Below are 24,626 nucleotides of genomic sequence, written 5' to 3' on the forward strand. Positions count from 1 at the left end.
GTGCATACTCCTGTGTCTCCCTCCAAACAGGCACCATCTGGCCCACCCTCCCAGTGTCGCTTTTCCCTGCACAGCATCTTCCAGGTTTGCCAGCTTGTGTCTGTGATTTGGAGAGGGGCTGCGAAAGGTGGTGAGATTTGGCACGATTTTTTCCTGCGTAAGCAGTGCCGCTGACAGGACGTTTCTTTAGGATTTAATTGAGCTCTGAACTTCTTAAAAAAAAAATCTGCATTGCTTATTGAAAGGAGCTCTCTAAATCTGAGTCCCTCAGACTCCAAGCAGGAAAGTGAGAGGGGTCTGCCTGTCTTCTATTTGGGTGGGTGAACTTGTCACTATAGGTTCGCTGGCTTTGCAGCGATTGTTTTCCCAACCAGTGAGGCTGTATGGAGGGCTGTATCCCCCATCTCCTCCCATTTACAGCCCCACCACAGCACAGCTGTGCAGCCTGGTGGCCTTCTGGTGGGCTCTCTGCAAAAGTCCTCCCAGTTCACAGCCGGCGTGTGCCTTTTAGAGACCAAGACAAAGGACACATCCATTCCTAATAATGCAAAGGAGAAAGGGGTATGCTGTGCCCTTCACATCTGGCTGCAGGTAAGCGGAATGGAGCTGTAGGGCTGAATAACTGAATGCTTTCCCACGTCCTTCTGGAAACCAGGCAGGAGGTCAGCCAACAGAAGACCTGCCAAGGCAGGGCCATGGGTCTCAGCCTGGCATTTGAAACTTAACCTCATCGCAACACCAAGAGCTCAAGTGCTGGTTCAGCATTACTCTAATTAAAACTGTATCTTTTTAATTAACGGTGTAACAAATGGGGCCAGACATTTATTGCATATCAGAAGTTGGTTTGCTCTGGAAAAACATGAGCAGTACTTGCAGGGAGGTTCAAACTGACACATAGCCTGAGACACGTGTGCATCAATGCCTAAACACGGGGTTAATAATGCCAAAGGAACATAAGGAAAAAACATGCTTCTGGTCAAGACATCGTGAAAAGCGGTCCTTTTTCTCCCTAAGTGCCTGTATCAAGTTTGAGAGCAGAGGATGGAATAAGACAGAAGAAATGATTGAAATCACTGGCAGGTTGCTTTTTCTTTTTCTTTTTTTTTTTTTTTTTTGACCAAAAGAGCTGTTTTTCAGAAATAATCAACCGCACTTCCCCCAGAGTCCGGGGGACCAACAATTGCTCTTTGCCTCCTAAAAACTGAGGCCTGGAGTGTTGCCAGCTCCCAAAGAAATAAAATACTAGCCAAGGGCAAGGAAATGCAGTTGGATTTATTGCACACTTTTAAAGTGAGTGGTACACCTTTTATATGGATGTTAAAAACAGTAGCTTTTTAATTATGGATTGGCTATTTCCAGTAGCCTTAAGATACAATTATTATCTGCCTGAATGGAAAACCACCTGGGTGGCAAAGTTAGAAGGCAGGCTGCCTGGTTTTGCCCAAACAAGGGAACTCTAGCGGCTTTCATGGGAATTTTAGCTGCAGAAATGCTGCAAGCATCTGCCTGCTGCTGGATACCACCCCACGCACACCCTGTGTCCACAGGACGGTGAATGGCACCACAGCATTTTCAGCTATTAGACCGTGTTCACACCCCTTTTCTTTTCAGGAATAGCACGAGTTAGTTAGAATTTGACTGACTTAGAGGAATGTTTATAGAAACAGTCAAATTAAAACAAATAGTGGAGAAAGGCTGAGCAAACCTGACAGTAAGAATGGTACTCATGTTTTCGGGTGGCAGGACTCTAGCAGCTGACCTGCACGTCCAAGTACCACTAAGCAAAGCTCCTTGAATTTCAGCTATCCAATGCCAGTAGCAACAGCTTTGCAAATGAGCCAGACAGAGAATTTCTCCAGGAATAACTCTCCGGCAAGTAAATATTTGGCAAGTCATATTCAAATAGTGAATAAATCTTGGAGATACTGCAATCTACTTGCAGGCAACTTGTTAACACAAGAAGAGATGGAATTTGTCAAAGACATCTTTGCCCAGGAATGACAGGCTCATGGGTTAATAGAAGTTAATTTTCCATCTCTAATACTGGGCACTAATTCTGCCTCGTACCGCAGACCTTGACACTTTTTTGGCACGTGACGTTGAAAACAGCCAGCCACAATTAGCGTTCATCGCCACAGTCACTGTTTAGCCAAGGGAGATGAGAAATGCTCCATGCTGGGAGCAAGTTTGCCCTTCTGCTGTGCCTACACAGAGCTCTGATGTCCTTTGTGAAACCTCAAAATGGTTGGGCACGAGGTGAGGGTGTGACATGGCCTGACTGGCTCTGGGGTGGGGGAGTAGAATCATAGAATCATTCAGGTTGAAAAAGATCTCTAAGGTCATCTACACCAACCCCAACCCATCCCCACTAACCACATCCCTCAGAGCCACATCTACAGGTTTCTTGAACGCGTCCAGTGATGGTGACTCCACCACCTCCCTGGGTAGCCCGTGCCAGTGCATTACCACTCTTTCTGAGATATATTTTTTCCTAATATTCACAGAATCAGAGAATCCTACCCCACATAGCTCTACCTTCTGCTCAGGGGCTCTCCTGTGGCTATAATCCAGATGTCTAACCTTGCACTGCTCCACCAGCAACATAACAGGCACAAGGTGATTAATTTAAAGGCATCAGTCCCTTTTGTGCTCTCAGCACAGTACTTCCCTTCAACATCCACGCACACTCATCTCATTAAAATGCTGACTTCTCAACAAAGTAACTCCCAATCCTTCCTCTAACCCAGCCACGCTTGTCTACCAGTAAAATAAAATACATAACATAAAATGCAACCACCCAGTAACACTCCATTCTCAACACAATGAACTATAGTAAATAGACATACAAAACAGAAGTAGTTTTAATACATCACCTCATCCATCACTCCCCAGGATGGAGCCAGGGCCAGATGCCTTCAGCTGAGGTGCCTGAGGTGATCACTGCATGCTCCACCTATACTATCAAGTCTCCTATCATTGTTTTATAGGGGTAAAAAGCCTCATATGGACAGAGACACTGTAAGGATGGTGATGTGCTGCTCACTCTGCCAGGAGAAACCCCATGATAACAGATACTGCCCTAATCTCTAGTGGGAACAGGTGTGTTGAAGCATATCAGGTGTTCTTCCACCCAAACATTCAGCTGCGTTGAGTTACCTGGAGCAGGGTGGTGATGACAGCAGAGCAGAGTGGGCCATCTTGTCTCTGTATAATACACCTGCAGGGATACTACAGAGAAAAATGCCTAACACACTTGCCTTATTTCACAAGAGACTTGCACATCATAGAAGTCCTGGCTTGACTTTGGCAGCATCTGCTTGCACATATGCATGTGCTGACCAAGCATGGCAGTACAGAATTGTATAAAGCTTCCTCTGACTTGGCTGCAAGAGGGTTGTACCACATGCAAACAAAGAAGCCCTATGCATATTATGCAAGCCGGTCCTGTGGAAAATCAATTTCAGAAATGACTTAGGCAGCGTTGGCACATTTGACTGGGTCTGTTTCCAAAAAGACCTTCAGCCACTGCAGCCAGGTGCATTAGTTTTCATGAGGATGAGTGTACAGAGTGTTGTGAGTGTCATCCATGTCACATAGAATTCTTTTCATGAGCCCACACGTAACACATTTTTGAGGTCTTTTTTCAGTCTGCTCTTCCTGCTTGGGCACAGCTGCAGGTTCCTAGCAGTGCTGGGCACGGCCCCTTGCAGAAGGGACTCCGCTCCCCTCTTCAGCTTCTGCGACAGCACTGAAAATGTGCCCAGCAGGAAAGCTGGAATGAGCCTGGCAGTGACTCTGCCTTCCCTTGGCTCTCTTGCTAGGGTAAATTTGCAACTGAAATTCCAAATTTGGCAAGAAAAGGAGGAACCATTTTCCTGGCAGTCTCCTGTTGGTAGCGAGGAGAGCGGACATGGGGAGCCTCAGAACAGATGGCGGTATGAGGCAGAGGTAGGTATACCGGTCAAAAATGGCAATACACAGATTTAGCAAAATATGCCACACCACAACGTGTGACGCCCGTATGTAGTTTGCCGTGGGGAGTAAGCAAAATGCTAGGTGCTGTCTCACCTACACAAGTGATGGGGTCTTTGTTCCCATGGAAGAACATGCTTTTCCTTAGAGAAAAGCAGTGCAGATGATAGCAGTCTTTGAGGAACGGGAATATGAAAAGAGCCTCAGCTTTCAGTTTGAGGTGGGGAAAAGACTGGAAAGACAATAATTCTCAAGTATCTACACTGATACCCACAGATATCTGCACTGTGCTGTGATGGAGGGTCAGAGCTGATGTTGATGCAAAGAGCAAAAGCTCTAGACAATGCAAAAAAATACATTAAGGGAACCACTTGGGGAAAAATCTACAGTGTTGAGCACCTTTGCTGTTTGTGGCCCACAGATGGCTCTCTCTGTGTTTGAACTCCCCCAGAGATGGCTTTTTAATGTGTTAGATCAGAGGTTTGGTTTTTATCTTTGCAGCAAGAATGCTTCAGGTATGGAAAAATGTATTCTTGAGGGCATCTGCTGAGGTCCCATCTCTGGAGATTTCAGAGGCATGGTAGATAAAGCAACTTCGGTGAATATTCAGTAGGGAAAATCCTGCTGATTATACAGAGCATTGTGGGATGAACTGCCAGGGCTTTTATTGTCTGCGACTCCACGACTATTGGTAAGGAAGAGAGTTCCTACACAAAAGCCGTTCCTGGCTTTATTTACGCCAAGGCTGCATTCCAGGAAGGGGAAATCCATCATGTCAGAGGCAAATGCAAACACAGAGCTTTCTCTCTTGCTCTCTCTTCCCTTTTGGACTGTCCTTTTCATCTGACAGGGAGTCTGTGCTGCTCTGCGTATACTCTGCCACTTGATTTGCTTGAGACTCCCCAGAGGCGAAGAAACGCTGAGGGCAAGATCTCCTTAATATAGCAACACGTCTGTTTTCTGGGAACTGATGGCTTGGCTAGAAGAGATGGTCAGGAGGGAAGGGAAGGGCAGGCCAGGCTGCAGGGAGCCAGGGGAGGTGTTGGCTGTGGGGGCTGCTTGGTGGGGACAGCAAGGCTCTGCAGGGGCTGCATCAAAGCAGCAAAGCAGGCTGGTGTCCAGAGGTGGCCACTGCAGCAGGACCAGCATCTGGGGACAGGTGGCTCACGAAAAGAGACCTGCAGAAATGCAGGAGTTTGGCTACAGGAAAGGGCTTGTGATTTGCAATTGGCCCTCAGTGATGCTCCATCATGCTGAGCACAAGAGGTTTTTTTCTCCCTGTGTTATGAGTTTGTGTGTGTGAGCAAAGCTGGCTGAGGGGCTTTTCTGGCACTAGCAAGAGAAGCTTCTCAAGGCTGCAGGAAGCTCTAGCTATCTTGAATTGGCCCAAAACATGCCTGTACCCCAGCATGGAGGATCTAACACTGGTACCAGCCATTGCTTGCTGCTGGCTGAAAAACCAGTGTGCAGCTGCATAGACAGAGATGTCCCCGAGGTGGCAGAAGGGCAGCCCTGCGCACAGCCTGCTTGCAAATGAAGCTTTGCCAAGCTGCTCCTACACCCAGGACATGTCCGTGCTGCTGACAGGCCAGGCCGTGTGGCTTTGAGGCTGGAACAAAGACAGGGCGAGTCCAAATCCACATCCGCATCACCGTCCGCCTGTTCGTTTAATTACAGAGCAGGTGCAGAGCTCCACCAGCTTCAGCAGGGAAACCTCAGTCTGACAGCCCCTTTCCGAGACACAGACCAGCCTGAGGGAGAAGCCAAGAGGGGAGGGAGAGCTGGCAGTGGACCCACAGGTGCTGCAGCAATCACCGCACGTGCAGCGGCGGTACCTCAGGAAGGGTTAACAGCACTGCGGCTCCCTGCCACGGAGCAGCTGGGCCCTGCTCTGCCAGCTGGCTGCCCGCCCTACCCGGGGTGCCCAGAGTGAGTCCCGAGAGGTCACCATGCCTGAGCAAGGCCAAAAAATACACGGTGCTGGGAGGTCATGCAGTGGGGGTGCTTTCATCCGCCTCCTCAGTCCATAGCAGAGATCCTCAGAGACCATTTGCCCTCACAGAACTCACCCGCACACTTGGTGCTCTGAGTGCTGCCAGACACATCACACAGGTGAGAGGCCCTTCAGGGCTGTTTCCTTGTAGAGAAAAGTGCTACAGTGCCTCGTGTTTCTGTGTTTGGCTCCAAATGGCCTCAGAACAGCACAGCTGGGCAGCTCAGAATCCCTCTCAGGGGAAATGCTGTGCTGTGTAAAGCATCGTTTGAATTTTTCATCTGGTGTGCCTTAAGCCCACGTGGCTGCAGGCTGACACTGAGGATGCCAATGAGGGGCTGTGACGCTGTGTGGCATGCAGGCATAGCCCACACAGAGGACAGAAGAAACCCTGACATGGATCCAAATGGATCGCTCCTGAAGTTCAGCCCAGACAAGGCTTTCCTATTCCAGCCATAAAAGGAGCAGGCCAGGTCTTTTCTCCCACTGCCTGGGGAAGGGTGGCACGGTTTAAGACCCCAGAGAAAACAGGTGGAAGCTCAGTTTTGTATCTCTGCTGACAGGCAGCAATAGTCAGGGGTCACTGCAATCCCACAGCATTCTCCTCTGCCATGTGAGATGTGTCAAGGTCTATGTAGGCCTCCAGATGGGAATGTGCTGGTAAACCAGCGTCATTGCTGACAGCCCTGACAAGCCTTGCTCACATCCAACCATCTCCTACAGCTCATCCAAGCTGTGAGCTTGCAAACTGCTCCCTACATTCTGCCCACCAACCTCCAGCCTCCAGCAGGGTGCATGCGCAGCTTCCCACCACCGATGGGAGCGGGCAGCCACACTGACGCTTGTGGCAATGGCCGTAAATTCATGTTAAGAGGCTGTGAGTAATGGCATTGCTGTGTAAGGCAGACTCCTGAAAAGCTTGTTTTCAAATGCTCAGCAGCAGGATTAGGAGGTTGCTGGCTCTTAGCGGTGAGCTTTGCAGATGTTAGGGGCTGGCAAAGCAAAATCTGTAGCACATGAAAAAGTTGATCAGGTCTGACTCCCTCCTGCTGTGAGATTACTTTTCTCACTACAAAGCATTTCTCCTCGCCAGTAAGTTCAAAGTCCGTATGGGCATGAAGATAGCGCATTGTTCGACGGCGCGCTGTTCTGCTGAGCAGCCGCCTCGCTTATTCTCTGTCTCAGGTTATAAACAGGGCTGAGAAGCTGCAAAATTGCTCACAGCTTAAACTACGAAATCATGATAACCCAGTCTATCTCACCCTACTGCGAGCTCTGCTTTAATAATCCTACTTAATCATTAAACCACAATAAGAGTAAGCCAAGGAGTATAAGGAAAGAGCCAAGCCAAGGCATATCAGAGCGCTGCTCGGAATCTGAACCGAACTCCATTGGCTCCAGACAGAGGGAGCCCTATCAGGGGATAGCAAAGCCGTTGTGTGAGAGGTCGGAAAGCTGCGCCACAAAATCTGCCTCTGTTGGGAATGGTGGAAGGAGGCAGAGGCAGCTGTGAGCTGCTCCCGCTGATCCCGGTGTGCAGTGTGCCCTATTTACGTTCCTTCCCATCCCCAGGAGAGCAGCTTGTTATCTAGCACACACACTCCGTCTGAGCTGCGCTGTTAACATAGATGCTTGGCTCAACCCTTACGTCTGGTTATTATTGAGTATAGCAGTAGGTGCTGCCTTTTTTTTTTTCTTTCTTCCTCCCCCTCCTTCACCCTCCCCCCCCCCCCCGGCATGCTTTACCCTTTACAGAAGGGTACAAAGAAAGCAATCCATCCACCTACTCATTGACCACCTCGCTACATGCTGTCTTATGGCAAACTGATTTTTTCTAAAGACATTTCTCACAGAGGTGGTGCTAAAAAAAAAAATAAAAAAATGGGAAAAGCAGGAAAGCAACAAGAAACACCACTTGAAGAATCACCCACCACCAGCCACCCACCTGGTGACACTGAGAACCGGTCCCATGGGCACACACGGGGCCCCCATTGACTCTGGCAGGTTTCTCCACGTGTATGTGACAGACAGAACAGATTCGGTCCTCGTTGCTTTGACTTTTCCAGGATGCTCAATTTATTTGTGCATTTCAGGAAACAGGGCAGTACAGTCAGATGTCCTGTACCTGGTTTCCCATCCCCACCCCAAAAGAGAAATAGCTGTAGGCTGAAAGCACCACCCATTCCAGGAGATGACAGAGCCAAAGCCTTCCCAAGGCAAAGGACCAAGGAATTGCCAGTGTCACCTGAGTGAGGACTGACTGAAGAACTTCACCATCCTTGAAAATCTGGCCAAAAAGACAATGAGTTGAGTTAGCATTTCCAGACCAATATAAGCAATTGGATGGGGGAATGTTCTCACCTCAGCTTTCTTGAAAGCAGGAGCGGACAGGATTTGTGCTGACGAGACCATTCCAGGATCTTAGTTACTATGCAGAGAATAGACCCATTTTTTACAGAAATGGGGCACATGTTGCCTTCACTGTCTCACTACCATGTCTTGTAGGACTTGCCTGCAGCATGGAAGCATCCTGATATAGCTGTACAGTGCATCATGTTGCTGTTACTGTAGTAACTTATTACTAGCACACCTTGTGTTGGCTTTATTGCTGCAGTACCTGACACAAATACACCACAGATTGCCCACACATGCCATCACTTCTGCCTTACTCCCCAAACTAGTTTACTGCAGCGTCCTGTTGTGTCTTATTGCTGCATTACCAAATGCTACTTTACTGCAGTGGCCTGTGTTACCTTATTGCTACATTTATCCTGGTATTATTATGTCAGCTTGCTGTGGCTTTTTATGGCTGCCCTGCTACCATTTTATTACAGTACTCTATGGGATTTTAGCACTGAGTTATACATACATAGAATGTATTAATCCATATGCCTTAGCCTAACATAGCAGTGACCTGTCAAACCCTCCTCGTGCTTGTCCTGGTGCTGGTCCACTACGATGGCCATTAATGCTCTGGATATTCCATTATCCAAATAACAGTGTACAGCTGTATTTCACAGCCATAGCCCTGCAGGTATGGGATGCCTGGTGGCTAGCTTTCACAGCATGGAGATTGTAAAAGCTTTCCAGCCTGCTTTTTCTTGAAACAATGCCATTGAGAACATAAGGAGAGGTGGAAAACTGATTTCCTAACTCATCTTCTGGGCGATGAGGTAGCTGGAAGACATGGATGCTTATAAAGCAGCAGATTACTGCTTGCAGCACTCAGTGGGTGGTGCTCACTGCTCACTGGCGAGTGCGCAAGAGAAGCATCACTTGCAATAAGTGATGTCATTAAACAGCAGTAATTCAAGGATGCAGGTTGCGTGGAAATAGTTACACATTAGCATTGTCCTATGTGAAGTAAAAGACACGTGAACAGCCATTTGAACGTGCTCCTGTTCATTTGAACGTGGGAGGAGGGCCTGTCTGCTCTCATGATGTTTGTCTCAGAGAAATTTGGGCAGGAAGCTAGAAGGGGAGCTCTCCCCTCTGCAGAGCATACGCAGCTCCATCCGCTCGGCTCGCCACTGCTGAGCAGATTAGCTGTGCGAGTGTGCATTTAGATGGCAAGCTGTTCAGCATCCAGGCCCCCTGATGTATGCCCATATGTGTGCTCGCTGTCTGCAGTTCCCCCCATGCTCTCGGCTGTTCAAACCCAGCAAATTACCTACAGGCAGCACACAGTATGTTCTTAGGGGTGGTACAAGGGGACAAATGTGAGTGTGCATGGCTGGACGACTGGGGCTGTTGCACAAAGACCTGCTACTGCCAGAGGGGAGCCTCTGGCTGGGTGGTCAGCATGGAATGGACAGGTCCTGCTGAGATGGTTGAGTGACAATCAGCAAACGTCCGAATGTCCCCATCAGAGGCAAAATGTCACCTGTATGTACAGGCACAGCCACGATGGTTCTGCAGTCCTGGAGCTCTTGTCTGCCATGTACTGTAGGACGAATTTGGTCTGAAGACCCCAGATAATAGGCTGATTATGGGAACTAGGTAAGTGTAAACAACAAATACCATATTCAGTACTCTACCGTATAGTCATGCAGGTGTAGAGAGTCCTATAGACCTTACATAAAACTGATATCAGAAGCTGTCTGGGAAAAATAATTGAGGTATCAAAATGAGAAAATTCATGGGTAAAGAAGGAAAGTCCTTTTACTGGCGGAAACTATGCTGGCCTGATTTTGTGCATACATTAGCCTCAGATATTAGGATAATATTTGCCACAGAAATAAATACGATTGTTAGCCAGCTGTCTACTTAGCAAGATAGATAATTTTGCCTAGATAGGAATGCAGACGTGTAGCCATATAGCAATTTCTACCACCTGCACAAAAAAAAACCCAACAGCTTGGCTTGGCATGAGGGAAGAAGACCGAGTGTCTATTTTCACATACACTTCAGATCTGAACTGGTTATAAAGTACAGGAGGTTTTGTGGTACTAAGTCAATTGAAATTGGAAATTTTGTATATAGGCAGTATACTGTAAGTAAATGCAATCCATTTTACATATCTGCAGCTAGTATAATGTGAGTTTTGTCATTAACCAAGTCATTTCAGCTCCGTCTTCAACCTAACCTCCATAATTCCAATGTTCTGAAACAAGCTATTGGGTCATCCCTTGCAGTTGTATTCATGGGCTCCTCATCAGATGAATTACAGGTACCCAAGCATTTGCACAGCCACAAACTGCTTCTGCCAAGCCTTTCTCCATCAGATCTCTCCTTGCTGCAGACTGAATTTTGCTCTCCATTACACATGCCTACGCAGAATTACTTTTCCCTGTATATGCATGAACAGATTTTGGCCCTCTGTAGTTAGGGCTAAATTTCCTCTAAGTGGTTCAACTCTACCTACTGGGAGTAAAACTTGAACATCCATCATCGAATAAGTATGCAAAACCTCAAATAAATAGAAAACCAAATACAATAGAAAACAACTCACTTTTCAATACCTCATGTGTGTGTCTGTGTGTTTGTTTGTGCATATGTGCATCATACATCTAAAACACAACTACGTCAGGCAGTCTTGCACTAAACGTACATGCAGAGCAATCCCGCCGATGTCGGAGGATATGCACCAAGATCAGTCTGACGCAGTGGGGCAGATCCTCAGGTGACGTAAGCCACTCAAAGTCTCCTGCCTCTGGATGAGGATCTGACCATGGTCTTTGGACATGCTACATGCCATTGGAAGGACAGTGAGTGACAAACTTAATGAGGGCCATTTTCCCCTGCTATTTTAGAGGAGGAGAGACATAGGAAAGAAAAAACAAAGCTGAAGTCAATGGATCTGCAGGAGAGATGCATTTGATACTTTGTGGAAAGGAGCAGCAGCTTCCAGCAGATATTTTATTGGATCCAGATGGCCACAGGAAAAGGAGCAAATGGGATTGCAGTGGCATCTTTTACAGCCGTGTCTGTGCTAGGAAGAGAAGAGGTGAAGCAAAACCACTCATCTCTCTCAGTTCCTCTTTCTCCAAGCAGTGGTGAGGTCTGTTTCCTTAAATAACAACACACCAAGCCCTTGCCTTGTTGCTTCCTGTGTACCGTGGCTTGTGCTCCTCCAAACCCAAGCAGGAATCCAAGTCCCCGTGCAGAGCTCGGTGTCCCTACGAAGCTGTGCAGATGAAGTGTTGATGTAATTGGTGACAGGTGGGCTGTCCCTCGCTGAGCTGCTCTCTGCTCCTGCTGTCCCCCGAGGCACCCTGCCCTCGCTGGTGGGGCGGCAGACTGGTGGGGTGGCTGTCAGGACGACTGCATCAGGCCCGTCAAGCGCTTGCTGGCCAGAGACTTCCCCTGGAGGAAGGCACAGACGGACAGACAGACAGACAGAAGAGACCCACAGCGTGAGTGAAGCTGCTGCCACGAGATGGGGACTGTTGGACTGTTCGGTGAGGGTGTTTCAGTTGCCTGCAGTTTTACCCCTGGACTTTGCAGGGTGAGCTGTGGCGACTGATAGGCTAACTGGCCTCAGTCACTGCTTGTCCACCCCTGTGGACACCACTCGTCCCTGATCTCAACCCAGATACTGAACTGTTGACCATAACTCTTTGAATGTGACCGTCCTGCCAATTCCAACTAGAGAAGTTGTTTGATCATCTTGCAACAAATTCAGAGTGCAAAGGGAAGGAAAATCAGAACTGGCATGCAGTTTATACCCACAAAGTATGGAAAATCAGTAGCTTAGGATGGTAATTCACCCCAATTACTCTTCAAAACCAGGTGGCCACATCCAAATTACCTACTGAGAATAGTCCTGTGTTTGTGACTCCTGTTCTCAGACTCTGAAGTGTGTTGTTTGGTTCGGGCCAAACCTCTGCCAGGGATCATATGAGCAGTTAGAACAGATCCAGGTCTGTTCTCTAGTTTAACACATTAACACTCCAAGAAAAAAAGGGCTCCTCAGCCTTTTTGTTTCCTCATCTCTCCCCATTCAGGACTACAGCAGGAGGACGCAGAAGCTCCCTGCAGAAGCCTGATGTCACCACTCAGATGTGCAGCCTTTACCAAGAAATTTGCCGGGCTCCCCGAACACACAGAGCTTAACATGACCACGCCTTGCTGTGACAAACACTGCTGTCACGTGGGCCATTCCTCCTGGGATGGGAATGCCACCACCACCACCCTGCCGGCTCTCTCCTGGAGCCCAGCTGCTGTGTGGTACTGCTGCTGTTAAAGATAAGCCTTTTTTCTTTCACTGTAAATCAAATTCCTGGTTATTCTCATTTTTGAACGTGCTCCTGGGGAGCTTGGGTTAGTGCAATCCCAGGAGGTGGGCAAGTCCTCTGCAGGAGCTGCAGGCATGGTCGGCACGCACTGCTATTGTGAACACCAGTGAAAGGGTGCTGAGGAAGTACTGATTCTTAAATCCAATTTGAAGGAAAAGAAAGTAAACATCCAGATGTTAACTTCTGGAGGCATAACATGGCTGGTTTTAGGAAAAAAATATTTCTACCCGTATTTGGATAATTCCTTAGGAAAAAAAAACAAAAAAACAAAACAATGAATACTCATTGGGTTTTTATAATGGCCGTTCAGTCAGGCCCTAGATAATGGCAGCCAGGCAGCTTCTCCGTTATCTTCTCTGTGGCAGGCAGCTGGGGACACGCCAGCTCCCGCCTCAGCATCTAGTTTGGCAGTGCGAGACGCTGCAGCTATCCCTCACAGCTTCCTCTGGCACTGCAGGCGCAGCTCCTGGCTCTGCAGTGGGCTCAATCCTGTGGGTCTGGCCCTCTCCTGGCTGGCACAGCAGCAGCAAGATGGGTGGAGAAAGGAGCCAGCACACACGGATTAACGCTGAGAGAGCTTTAGAATACATACTGCTCTGCTTTGGTTCCTCAGTGGCTTCCAGCCACAGACACATTTGTACCAACCCAAGGCAGAAGTGAGGATCAGTCTCACTTTTGGGGCCTGAATGGGGTGAGCACCTGCAGGCTGGAGGTTACTGGGATGGGGGCACCTGATCTGGGATCCTCTTCTCAAAGATATACCAACCGGCCCCTGTTATTTCTGCTTCTTTTTAATCTTCCCATGCTTCTGTAGCACGAGGTCCGGAAGGAGACGCAGCGCATTTGGGAGTGCTATATTTTGCTTTTCACCAGACAGATACAACCTAAATCCCAGCTCACACGACATGCTTCAGTGTCTCTGGAAAGAAGTGCCCCTACAGTGGGCTGGCCAGGTGACAGGTTAGGCTGGCCCCTGTCACCTCAGATGGCCAGGGTAAGACACTTCCCTGTATCTTGCAGCCAAAGAGTGACTCCTACCTAGAAGAAGCACCTCTGATGCCTCGCTCTGGGGGTTTTTGCATCTCAGCCACCCATGAACACCCACGTCAGGCAGATGGAGGCTGCTCCAGGGATGTGGTCACACCACAACATAGCTGGGTGCAAAGTATGCCAGATAACTTCAAGGGTCCTTTTGGGTCTGACCTGGTGTTGGGTCAGGATTCCCTCAGCGAGATCGACAGGTAGATGAAGTTTTAGATCATTACGAAAGACCTCACATTTTCTTTAAGAAGGCTTAGCCAAGATAAATGACTTTTTTCCTTCCACGTGTCTTTGTTTAGCAGGAAGCCAGCTGCTGGCCCACATTTTTAGCTCTCCTTTCCCCACTGCACAAAAACGTCTATAGCTCCTGCCTTATTTCCAGAAGTTTCACCTCAGCTTTGCTGACGAAGCACAATGTCTTGAGCTCAGCACACTACAGCAGTTCTTTTACACTGCCATACAGAGTACAACCTGGAGAAACCTAGGGAAAAAGTCAAGGAATTCTTAATAAACCTTCTGAAATTTTCCTCCAGAAGGTGGCTTCCAAGCTCTGGGGCCCACCCTCCCGCTCAGCCGTGTGCCTGGGAGGGGGACCAGCCGGCCCCTGGGACCAGCAGGGCCCTCACCACAGCCTGCTGAAGCGACCCGCAGGCTGCCGGATGTGCACAGCACCTTCTGTGGCTGAGCATTTCCTGAGCAGCTACAAAACTAAAATCTAAAATGCAATTAGCAATTATCTGAATGAAGCAGAATTCAGCAACTTAACACAGACAAAAAGCCAAATTACAGGAAAAAAAAAACACCATCTGGGATTGATAGAAAAACAGGGCAGATCTCCTTTCTAATCTCTTGCATGAGCCACCACTTTCTACCTTGCTCTTTGCTTTCCTCTACCAAAGCCAGCACTTTGCCCAGCTAAGAGAGAAGGCAAAGGCTGTGAATGATCTTCTTTTTTAAATAGACAGTTTAGTTTTGTCCCATACCTGTGGTTTCACACCAGTGGCACGCTGTGCCCAGCACACAGCACAGCTCACATGCACAACATGCAGTCGCTCACCACCAGCAGCATGCACAGGGCAGCACTCCCATGCACCCCATCAGGCACTTACCTGAACAGCGGGCAGTGTTTGTCCCCAGCAGTGAGGCCAAGGAAGCGTGTGGGACACTTCTGGTGCTCCAGCACCGGCTCATCTCTTTACCACAGCAACACAAACCAAGCACTGTTGTGCCACTCCACTCCATGCTCCTCACCCACCCACTTAGGACTCTGCTACAGCTGACTCCACTGATTGCTCGCCATCCCCTTCTGCCCTCTGGTGCTGCTCTCCCCCAGCCAGAAGCATCACTTTCCTGGGAGAGAGGCCGTCTCCCGGGGAGCAGTACACCCCCATCCCTCTGTAAGACCGCTGCAGAAGACTGGCGCTGCTCTGCGCACCACTGCAGGTGAGCAGACGTCTCTGTCACCAGCTGCAATTTGAGCTTCTTCATGTGCTGACAGACACCACGCAATTCTGTGACTTTTAGCTACTGTACTTTGAGAACTCTGGGAGTGGGCAAGCAGCGTCCTGCCACCAACCCTAGCTCCCAAAGGAGGAGATTTCCAGGGCCCTAGCCCTGCCAGCACCCCCTGATTCTCAGTGTTAGAGTAGATCTTGGGGAATTCTTATCCTTGTGTCATTTAGAAGAAATTATTTTATTAGATTTTTTTTCATGAAAAGATACACTGCAAACATAAAATAAGCAACACAAATTAACAAAGTACAAAACAGAGTTAAAAACATAAACAGTAAAGGAAAATAGCTTAGTTCAATGCAAAATAAACACAAACTATGAACAGATATCACTTAAATAAGCACATAAAATGTCATGGACAAGACCACCAATTCCATGCTGACACAGGCTGAACACTGGACCTGCTGTAGAGGGCAAGCACAACAGCAGCATGCAGGATGCTCGCCCACTGCCACCAGCACCATCTCAAGAGTCACCCCAACATGGTGCAGCATGAGACCGCTGCTGGTACCAAGGTGCCCAAGCTGCTCTGCACTGCTGCTGCTCACAGCTCTGCTAACCAGGGTCAGGCTTCTACATCTGACATCCCCATTTCAATTTATCCCCTTTTTCAATTTGTATGATGGGATATAAAAGCAGATCAGTGCTGTAGTCCAATTAAAATTGGTATCACCCATCCCTGCTTTATTTTCTGAGATTTTCCCATGTTTTCTAAGCAGGTGCTACGCTTTGCTTTCAGAATCCCTGCTGCACCACTACATGTAAAACAAACAAGGAACATATATGAGCCCAGTACTCACCTGCTCCTCAAGCAGCTCCATGAATGCTGGAGCTCTCCTCTGCCTTCCCAGCAACACTGGGAAGGCAGCCGCACTCCTCTTCTGCTGGGGAGCAGTTTGGGCCCTGCCTATCTAAGAATGTATTAGGGCCCATTTTGGCATTAGTTCAAGCAATCTGTGGACTGCTCCAACTCATCCTGTGGAGGGATGGCCCTAAGAGACCACACAGTTCCAGGGCCAAGTGCTCACCATGGTGCCGCACGGGGCAGATAGCCCAGATCCTGTCCAGTAGAGAACTGCCTGGGCAAGTGCAGCTCAGTGGTGTTTGAGAACCTGCCTTAAAACGTGCCCCATCCCTGGTTGTTTTACAGGGCCCTTCTAGGTGTCAGCCCATCCCTGCTGCAGTATGCCTGCTTGAAAGGTGCTGCCTGCTGGTGCTGGAATATCAGCCTGGCTGAAATCACTGAAGGGCCCAAGCCCTCTCCTCAGAAATCCTTGCTGAGGTCATGGTTCAGTAACTGCAGCATGTGGAAGGTAGTTTTATCTTCTAGAGTTCGTATGCAGCTGGAATAAAAGGCAGTAAATGAATAGTAAGCATATCCTGAACTCCATATAGGCTCTTCCATTCAGAAGTATCCCAAAGATAGTGCATGCAGGGATCACTCACCCAGGGCAGGAGCAGCTACCTCTGGGGCCAATGCAGCAGCCACCCTATGCCAGCAGAACCACACAGCAGCATTTTAAGGATGGGAAATGAAGAGTAACTTACCCATGAGAAATGAAGAATACTGATCTTTTGAAGTAGACCTACATACCGAATAGATAACACAATGTACATGCAATACATGCAACCCGCCATTTCCTGAACTGTGTGTGCAGCATAAACCTATCCACCCCACACACTGTACAGGTGGGGCACTATGTGGGTACCAGGAACAGATGTAGTGCACACAAGCATGCAGAGACCTGTCAGTACGTGCACTTATACCCCAGGCATGCAGCCCCCAGCAGGGCTAGCCACTGACCAGTTACTGCATGTAACAGGCAAGTTGTCAGTGCACACTGGGTCCCCTCATGCTTCTGGTATGTTCTGGTGCTTCCCACACCTACAGAACACAAGTACCTTTTCCCGGTAGAGACAGTATTTGTTAATGACTCGAATATTGGAACAAGCAAACTTTCTTTTTAAGTAAGACATCATCCAAAGATAAAAATAACCCTTTTTCCAGATGGCTTTTCTTGGTGCCAAATCTAAGAAGCTCTGGCATCCATTCCTACATCCTTCCCTTCTAACTGTCTGTTCCTGACACCCATTTCATCAGCATTTCAGGGTATCACCTTCTACTATCCACACTTTATCTCACTGTATTTTCTAGCCATAATGGCTTAAACTTTTGGCTTTATTATATTGCAGGTCATGAATACTTTCCATTCCCTCAAATGCAGTTATCTATTTATGCAATTAGGTAGAGCTGTGAAAGTGAAAAGGTAGAAAAGCTGGTAAGTGTATGACAGTTCTGTGACATTATCAAGGAGCCAGCTGAAAAGAGAGAAATGATGATATCAGGCAGCAATTCCTCCTCCAGTCCTACGCCGTGAACTGTGTTCATGGTTACTATTTGTAACGGGTCACAGTGACATACAGCTGCACAAAATATACAGTTCACCTGAGAAAGGTAAGACCCTATTGATACATTTTGCATGTGTGATTTCATACTCATGAATTAAGAATAAGGACCGGGAGAGTCAGGGTGTGACTTGGACTTTGATCCAACAGCAGACAAGACAGGAGGACATAAAAATCTGAACAGCACGGGGCAGTAGCAGTGGCCAAAGGATGAAGTCAAGGACTGGGAATACAGGAAAGTGAGAGCAGGGGTAACAAGATGTAGCTGGAAGAGAAGACTGCTGAGAGCATCTGGGAAGGGACAGCCATGTAGGCAGGGTAGACAATGAGGCTATCGTAGCTGCATAATGCATGGGAATAGATAAACATGGACTAAGCATGGGACTTGAGGTTTTGCAGAGTACTGTAGATTCATCACGTGGAATTGGGATGCACATACAGGCCTGAGCCAAGGACAGTTCAGCATGAAATCACTAAGAGACACCAGAAAACTAAAGTGGAAGAAGTGCTACTGTGAAAATACAGTTCGAATCACTGCAAGAAGGACTGCACTTCAGATATCAGGCAGAAATCATATCAAATATATAAAACATATATCAAATACAGGCTCTCCAGTAATAATATTCTTGTTTCTAGAAAACTTATCCTTCCATAAGAAACCATGGAAGGACACTGGCTGCACAGTCACCAGGGAATTACGTGTGGGACTCTATCTGCAAGGCTCCTGGATGAGAATGCAAACACCAACTGCTGCTACCTCAGGGACTTAAAGCAGCTCCTGCTGACCAGCCCCTGTCTGCTGCCTCCTGCAGTTCTGTCTCGTATGGCTAATGAAGCTGAGCCCCTCTGTCGATTCAGTTATTCACCTGTGTGTGAGAACAGAGACAATCCTTGGTCTTCATTGACTTGCTGTCCTGTACAAGATGCCCCATTCATAACGTCCAAGGTCCTTTAAATGAAAGCTCATTAGAGAAGTTCTATTCTTGTATTCTTAACCTGCAGCCCAATCCCCACGTATGCCAAACACAGACCACCTCTTCTTTCACCTCATTCTTTCTGCAATGAGTTTAATTTACCGCTTGGAAATATTCCCTGATTCCTTGGATACATTTCACAGTGCATCTCTCTTCTGTACCTGGTATCTTCTACTATGCTAAATTTAAAGTAAGTTTCCTGAGTCTCTTAGTCTCACTGCATACTTACATTTCCCCTAAAAGGTACCAAGAGGGCTCCTTTTCCTAATAAATACTTCACTTCTTACAAACTGTAACAATGAAAGATAAAATACAGGCTGTAGTTTACCATACGCAAGCATAGGTTGCAAGCAGCTATGATGCGCCTCTACAAATCATGCCAGCGCATACACTGCAGTGGCCAAGTGCAAAAGGAGGTAGGGCAAAGAAAACACAGGTAAGAGATGTCCCATAGACTCCAATATGTAGCACAACATCTGGCATTTGCATTTTCAGCCTCCCATGGCAGCTGCTGGTTTCGCCTGGGAGCCGCCCGGTCCTACCACTCTTCTCTTAGATTCCGTCAATGGAAGAGACAAGCAGGAACCTTTTCATCTTATTCAGGTACAGAGCTTTCTCGGTCCAGGAACACAACAACTAACAGCATGCGATGTCAACTTCTGTTCAGACAGAAGTTGTGACAATTCCAAACAAACACTATATCCAATATCTGGCAACATTCTTAAAGCATAGAGATTGAGAACTCCGGCGCTCTCAAAAGCCCTGGGTGTACCTCTTGTTCACAAACAAGCATCAGCTGGGAATAAAACACAGAGATGTGCTCAGTACTGGGTCAGTGCCTCAATACTGAGTTGGAAAATTTAACTCCAGTTTACTTTACTCCTTGGAATAGTGCGACTTTAAAAAGTTCAAAATCAAGTCAGAACATCAAGGCCCAGGTTTATCACTTGAAGCTACCTGCTGAGGCCAGTATCCCCATAACCCCTGTTATTGCTGAGTAACCACTACTGCTTTAGAGAGAAAGAACTCAGGATGCTGCAAGGTGCAACAGAACACTCCTGTTTCCCCTTCCATTAAACAGCCACCAGCACAAGTTAGGAAGAGACTCGGTAGCTTCCTCTGCAAGATGACAACACCAGTGGTTTCCCTAAACGTACTCATTAAAATATATTTTCCTTCCACTCTCGGCCCTGAAGGATCATCTCAGCTTATAAGAACTAAGCTTCTGACTGATTATTAAATCATTTCTAAAGCAGATGGGAAACTACTGCGGTTTAAACAGCTAGGCTGAGACTGCACAGCTAAAAATAGTATAGCAGGCTCCTTTTAATTAGTAAGATGATCAGATATGACAGAAGAGAGAGATGTAGATATATGGATTTGTGTGTGTGTATGTCTTTAAAATTAAGTTATTACCTCAGTAACAAGTATTATTTATAACATATATGATACATGATGTCTGATTTTTATGATGTCATTTATCTTCACTTGGGCGAGAAGACAGGCTAACTCTGCTTTCATAATGTCAATCCTTGCTATATTCGACAGGAAAATTGTAATAAGATAAACCTGCCACCGCGTGCAGTGCCATCATTTTTTAAATGAGGTGGATTAGGAAGTGCTCTGGTGCAATAGACTGTCAGATCTGCAGTGTGTTGCCCAGAGCGAGCGTGAGGCCGACCCCGTCCCTTGGAGTGCATAGAAGAGCCAGTCCAGCTTTGCACCTCTGACTTCACAGCCGGGAGCCAAGCACAGGGCTGAAGGGATCAGGGACTGCTATGTCTACCCTACTGCTGAGCTGCCCACGTGCTTCTGAGGACTCCTCAAAGCTTGAATGGGGAATCTGGGAGCAGAATTTGCTACTCAGTGTAAATATTTCGGCATAGTTTATTGAAAAAAAAAAATCTCGCCTGTTCCTCTTTCTGGCAAACTCTTACAAAGTAGTAAATATGCAGATGGGCACAGTGATATATTTTGTATCAACATACTTCAAATGTGTGCATATGCATTAGCTATATAAATACATTCCTCAGGAAGCCTGCCAGAGTATATACTACAAAGCTCTGCTTTGGGTTTGTATGCGCATCAGAAAGAACCCCTCCAGGTTTATCTGCTATATGATAGCTCACACTTACCTGCAGTTCCCCTTTCCTATCTGGATTTACAAATGTTTCATATTTATACACTGTGTGTATATATATATATATATAGCATGTATCTGTATTAATATACATAAATACACAGAGACACGCAAGTAAAAGCATATGTACTGTATATACACAGTCCAACATCTTTGTTCTAAAGCTGAATATCACAGCGGTATGCCAAAACTGTACAGCGTATCAAGTCAAAACATACTTGATAGTAAGCAACAGCAGAACAACTTGTTGATATACCTTCAGTGCTAGCTCTCTGCTGCCCCATGAACATTGCCGATCCCATCCTGCACCCTTCCCCTACCTCTGCCAGTCCTTCCCACCAAGCTGGCTGTGCTACTGCAGGGCAGGCATACCCCAGGATATATGCACAACACTGGGAGCAGAAAGAAGCCACCCACTGCCCTCTTTCTCCAGAAAATCTTCGGGGCCCAAGTAGCTGGAGGTCAGAGATTGGTGAGGGACGAGAGTAGAGGACCTCTGCCCACTGCCCTTGAGGTCTCACCATCCTCTTATCTCAGAGGTTTAACAGCATCAAGTTTCTTGCTGTTATCACATTCCTTTTCAGGTGTTGGTGCTATGAGCAAGTCAAAGGGTATCATCCGTCACTACTTACATGAGTACTGACAAATGGGGGCGACAGAGGGAGCGGCTGCAGTGTAGTGGGTAGCTATGTATGTATATATATATACACACGGTAGCACGAACCATGCATGGAGGTCAGCATGGATACTGCTGAAATGGTGCTACTAGAATCATGCTCTTCTGATTCTCTGTGCAAGGAAAAGCCAGGACAAATACCGCAGTGGGCACACAGCAAAAAGACATCCATCCATTTAATTCTGGGCACAAATCAATTTGCTTTTGCAGTGATGATTAGCTGGAATGAGCGCTGCGATGGAATTCTGCTCCCCACCCACCCCGTTTTCAGAGCTGCTATTTAGATGAGCTACGGTACTAAAAGAGAAGCTGCAAAGATGCTATCCGCAAACACAAAGATGAAATAAAAAGTTAAGCATCCTCGTTCCCCCCAATGAACAATGGAGTTCGGAAGAAAGGGAGGAGGGAGAAGAAAAAGAACTTACCACACTGCGAGTGAACTTTTCTAGAGAAGTTCTACGACCTTGCTCATTCTCTGGCTTACCGGGGAAAAAAGTGGGGAGAAAAAAATACAGAAAGAAAACCCTTCAGCTTAAATGCAGTTTTTTCAAAACAGCAGCAAAATATAAGGAAGCAGCAAGGGGGAAAAGTTGTAAAAAAAAAAAAAAAAAAAAAAAAAAAACGTAAAAAGCAGAAATCAATGTTTGCAATAGCAAACATAAGAAACCAAAACCCCTTACAGAATGAGAGACATCACTACTTCTACTCTTGGAGAATGTCACCTTTCCTCCCGTGAGTTTTTTGAACGGATCAAACAGCATCTGTGCATTGCTGTGTCTCACAGCTATTGGTATTGATTTCATGTTCATTGAGTTTTCCTTCTGTAGCTGTTTGAGCTGGGACCTCTGATTCTGGTTAACGTCTGCCAAACAGCTGATGGGAGACTGCCGTCTACTTACTTCATGAGATGAAAAAACACAGCAACTTCTACAACATTAAAAAACAGTATGAGTGAATACAGTGCTGGAAGGAAAATCCCACCGAACTCATTGCCAGGGAGCTATGTACTCCTCCACTTATCCAGAGGATACAAGCAGATTTCCAGTACAGTTGGCTACATCAGAACATCAGACAGCATATGCATGTCACTGCAAGGCCATGGGAAGACACAAGCCAATTTGGGGCACTGATATTTTTCTATCTGAGTACAGGACTATTGGTATGCAAGAAGACATCCAACTTCACTGCAAGAAGAGAAGTGTGTGTGTCATGGCTCCATTAATGTATCCGTGAGAAGTCTGCTCACCATCACGTTTCATTCATTTGACAACAGGGAGATCTAATTGTCATTAATAAGGAACTAAATAATTTATTGTCATGTTTGTTGGCATATCTAGTAGAAAAAATTGTTATGGATCTGAAAAAAAACCCTCAAAAATATGAAGCAAAGCTCACTGCAGTCAGAAAACTGTGAGCATTGATGATTTCCAGGAGAGAAAATGATTTCAGTATGGTGAGTTGGTGAAATGCAGATGAGATAGAAGTAAAATGACAGTGAAGGTGATAAGAAGCTATTTTAAGGGAAAGCCACAGTAATGAAGGTGCATGATACTGCACTGGAAATGAGCATTGCACTGGAGTTCCTCATCAGAAGATGTAGTAAAATGTTGGAGAGCGGCAGCTCACTGCACCTTGCAGTGCAAAAAGCAAGGGATGGATGGGAAGGGAACAACAGCAAAATAGGGTGAGGGGGTACCCTGGGAAGAGGTCCCGCAGACCTCTGACAGAGAGCTAGAGGAAATGCCAGCAGGAACCACTTTTCAGTTATGCTCTTGCTGTCATCAAGCTCAGCTTTTCCTGAAGATGCAGCACATCTGGGCTGCTCCACGTTGTGGCCCTGGTGCCGTGGGGACAGGGACATCGGTTCTCGTCCTGTGCGACAGATATCACCTCAGCCAGTGCTGAGGACAGAGCCAAGGCACACATCGGGGGACAAGACAGGCTCTGGGGCTGGTGGGGAGGCAGGGACATACCCTGGCAGCCACCAGGACAAACGCACAATTTCACCCAGGGAAATAAATACCTCAACAAAAGACAGTGCTCTGCTAGGCTCCATGGAGCAAGGTACTTGGAGTCTGCAGCATCACATTGCTGCAGGCTGGAAAACTGGCCCATTTAAGCTGAAGCTTTGGAGTGCACTGGGAACAAAGGAGATCAAGCTGACGAACCTGGTCCACACGGTGTCCCTGTACCTGCTGCCAAAATGCAATGTTTTTGTTCTCGCTGCAAGCAAGGTGATGCAGCTTCCAGCCTTGCACAAACGCAGGGTGGTGGTCCCTGAGGATGCTGAGCACCTCACTGAGTGCCAAGAGCTCATCTAGCACAGGTCACCGCATGTGAGGCCATTTTCCTACCTCAGCTGAGGACACTGTGAGGAAGCAGGCACAAGTCATCCCAAAGCACAGCCGTGCCCCACAGAAACACCCTGCAAGCACAGGCTGCAGCAGTGCCACGCTTTGGCATGGGGACAGCAGGCCGGGACCAGCTGAATGGAACAATCATCCCCATAGCATCCAGCTCTGAGTCAAAGTGTGACATTCTCTAATAAAATAAGAAGCAGCTGAGGCTGGCTGGCTGCAGAGCGATGAGCTGGCACGAGTAGATTTCCTGGCAGTGAGCATGGGTGCTGGTGCATGGCTCCCCAGCTTCCCCTGCCTGCATCCCTCCAGCACAGGAGAGGAATGATAAACAAAAAATCATGAAAAAAAGAAAAAAATAGGAAAAGAGACAGGCGTTTCTCAGCCTTGTGAACACATCTTGGGTCCAGCCCAGGAAGTGTTGGATGAAACTGCGGACTTCAGAGGTGCAGCGCATTTGCACAAACACACATCGCTACTGCAAAGCACAAGCCCAGGTCAGGCAGTCCTTGTAGGTGAGGAAAGGGAGGGGGCAATCCTTGCCTGTAAACACAGCAGCTAACAACAAAGGATGTGAGTATTTGGATAAAACATGAACCCACCGCCCCTGCTGTGGATGAACACGTCAGGCCAGGTAGGTGCTCAAAAACAGATCTTGTCAATTAGCTATTCACTAATTATTGACAATTTCAGTTTTTCTACGATTACTTATCTAACCATCCTGATTTTAAGTTCCTTTGTGTGGATTCTGCTGGCATAGAACTGCGTAAGAAGAAAATCTTACGAAAACCAGCTGACACTAATTATTAAAAGTAATT

At 47.2% G+C, this 24,626-nt stretch overlaps 1 protein-coding gene across 16 annotated transcripts in view; it reads right to left on the reverse strand.

Moving 5' to 3' along the window:
- Positions 1–8,017: 8,017 nt before the first annotated feature.
- The window catches only part of RGS6 (regulator of G protein signaling 6), a 234,561-nt gene continuing 217,952 nt past the window's right edge, over positions 8,018–24,626 (reverse strand). For 7 of the 16 annotated variants that reach the window (XM_040700588.2, XM_046941382.1, XM_040700590.2 and 4 more), the window contains 2 exons: positions 21,877–21,930; positions 8,018–11,770 (listed from right to left, as the gene is read on the reverse strand). In XM_040700588.2, the coding sequence (XP_040556522.1) occupies positions 11,720–11,770; positions 21,877–21,930 (105 nt within the window). In that variant the 3' untranslated portion in view covers positions 8,018–11,719. Of the gene's footprint in view, positions 11,771–14,852; positions 18,528–21,876; positions 21,931–24,626 lie in introns of those variants that run through there. The other 9 variants (XM_046941385.1, NM_001199452.3, XM_046941386.1 and 6 more) reach the window with 3 other exon arrangements.

Source organism: Gallus gallus, chromosome 5 (genome assembly GCF_016699485.2).
Source record: "Gallus gallus isolate bGalGal1 chromosome 5, bGalGal1.mat.broiler.GRCg7b, whole genome shotgun sequence".
NCBI classification, from domain to species: domain Eukaryota; kingdom Metazoa; phylum Chordata; class Aves; order Galliformes; family Phasianidae; genus Gallus; species Gallus gallus.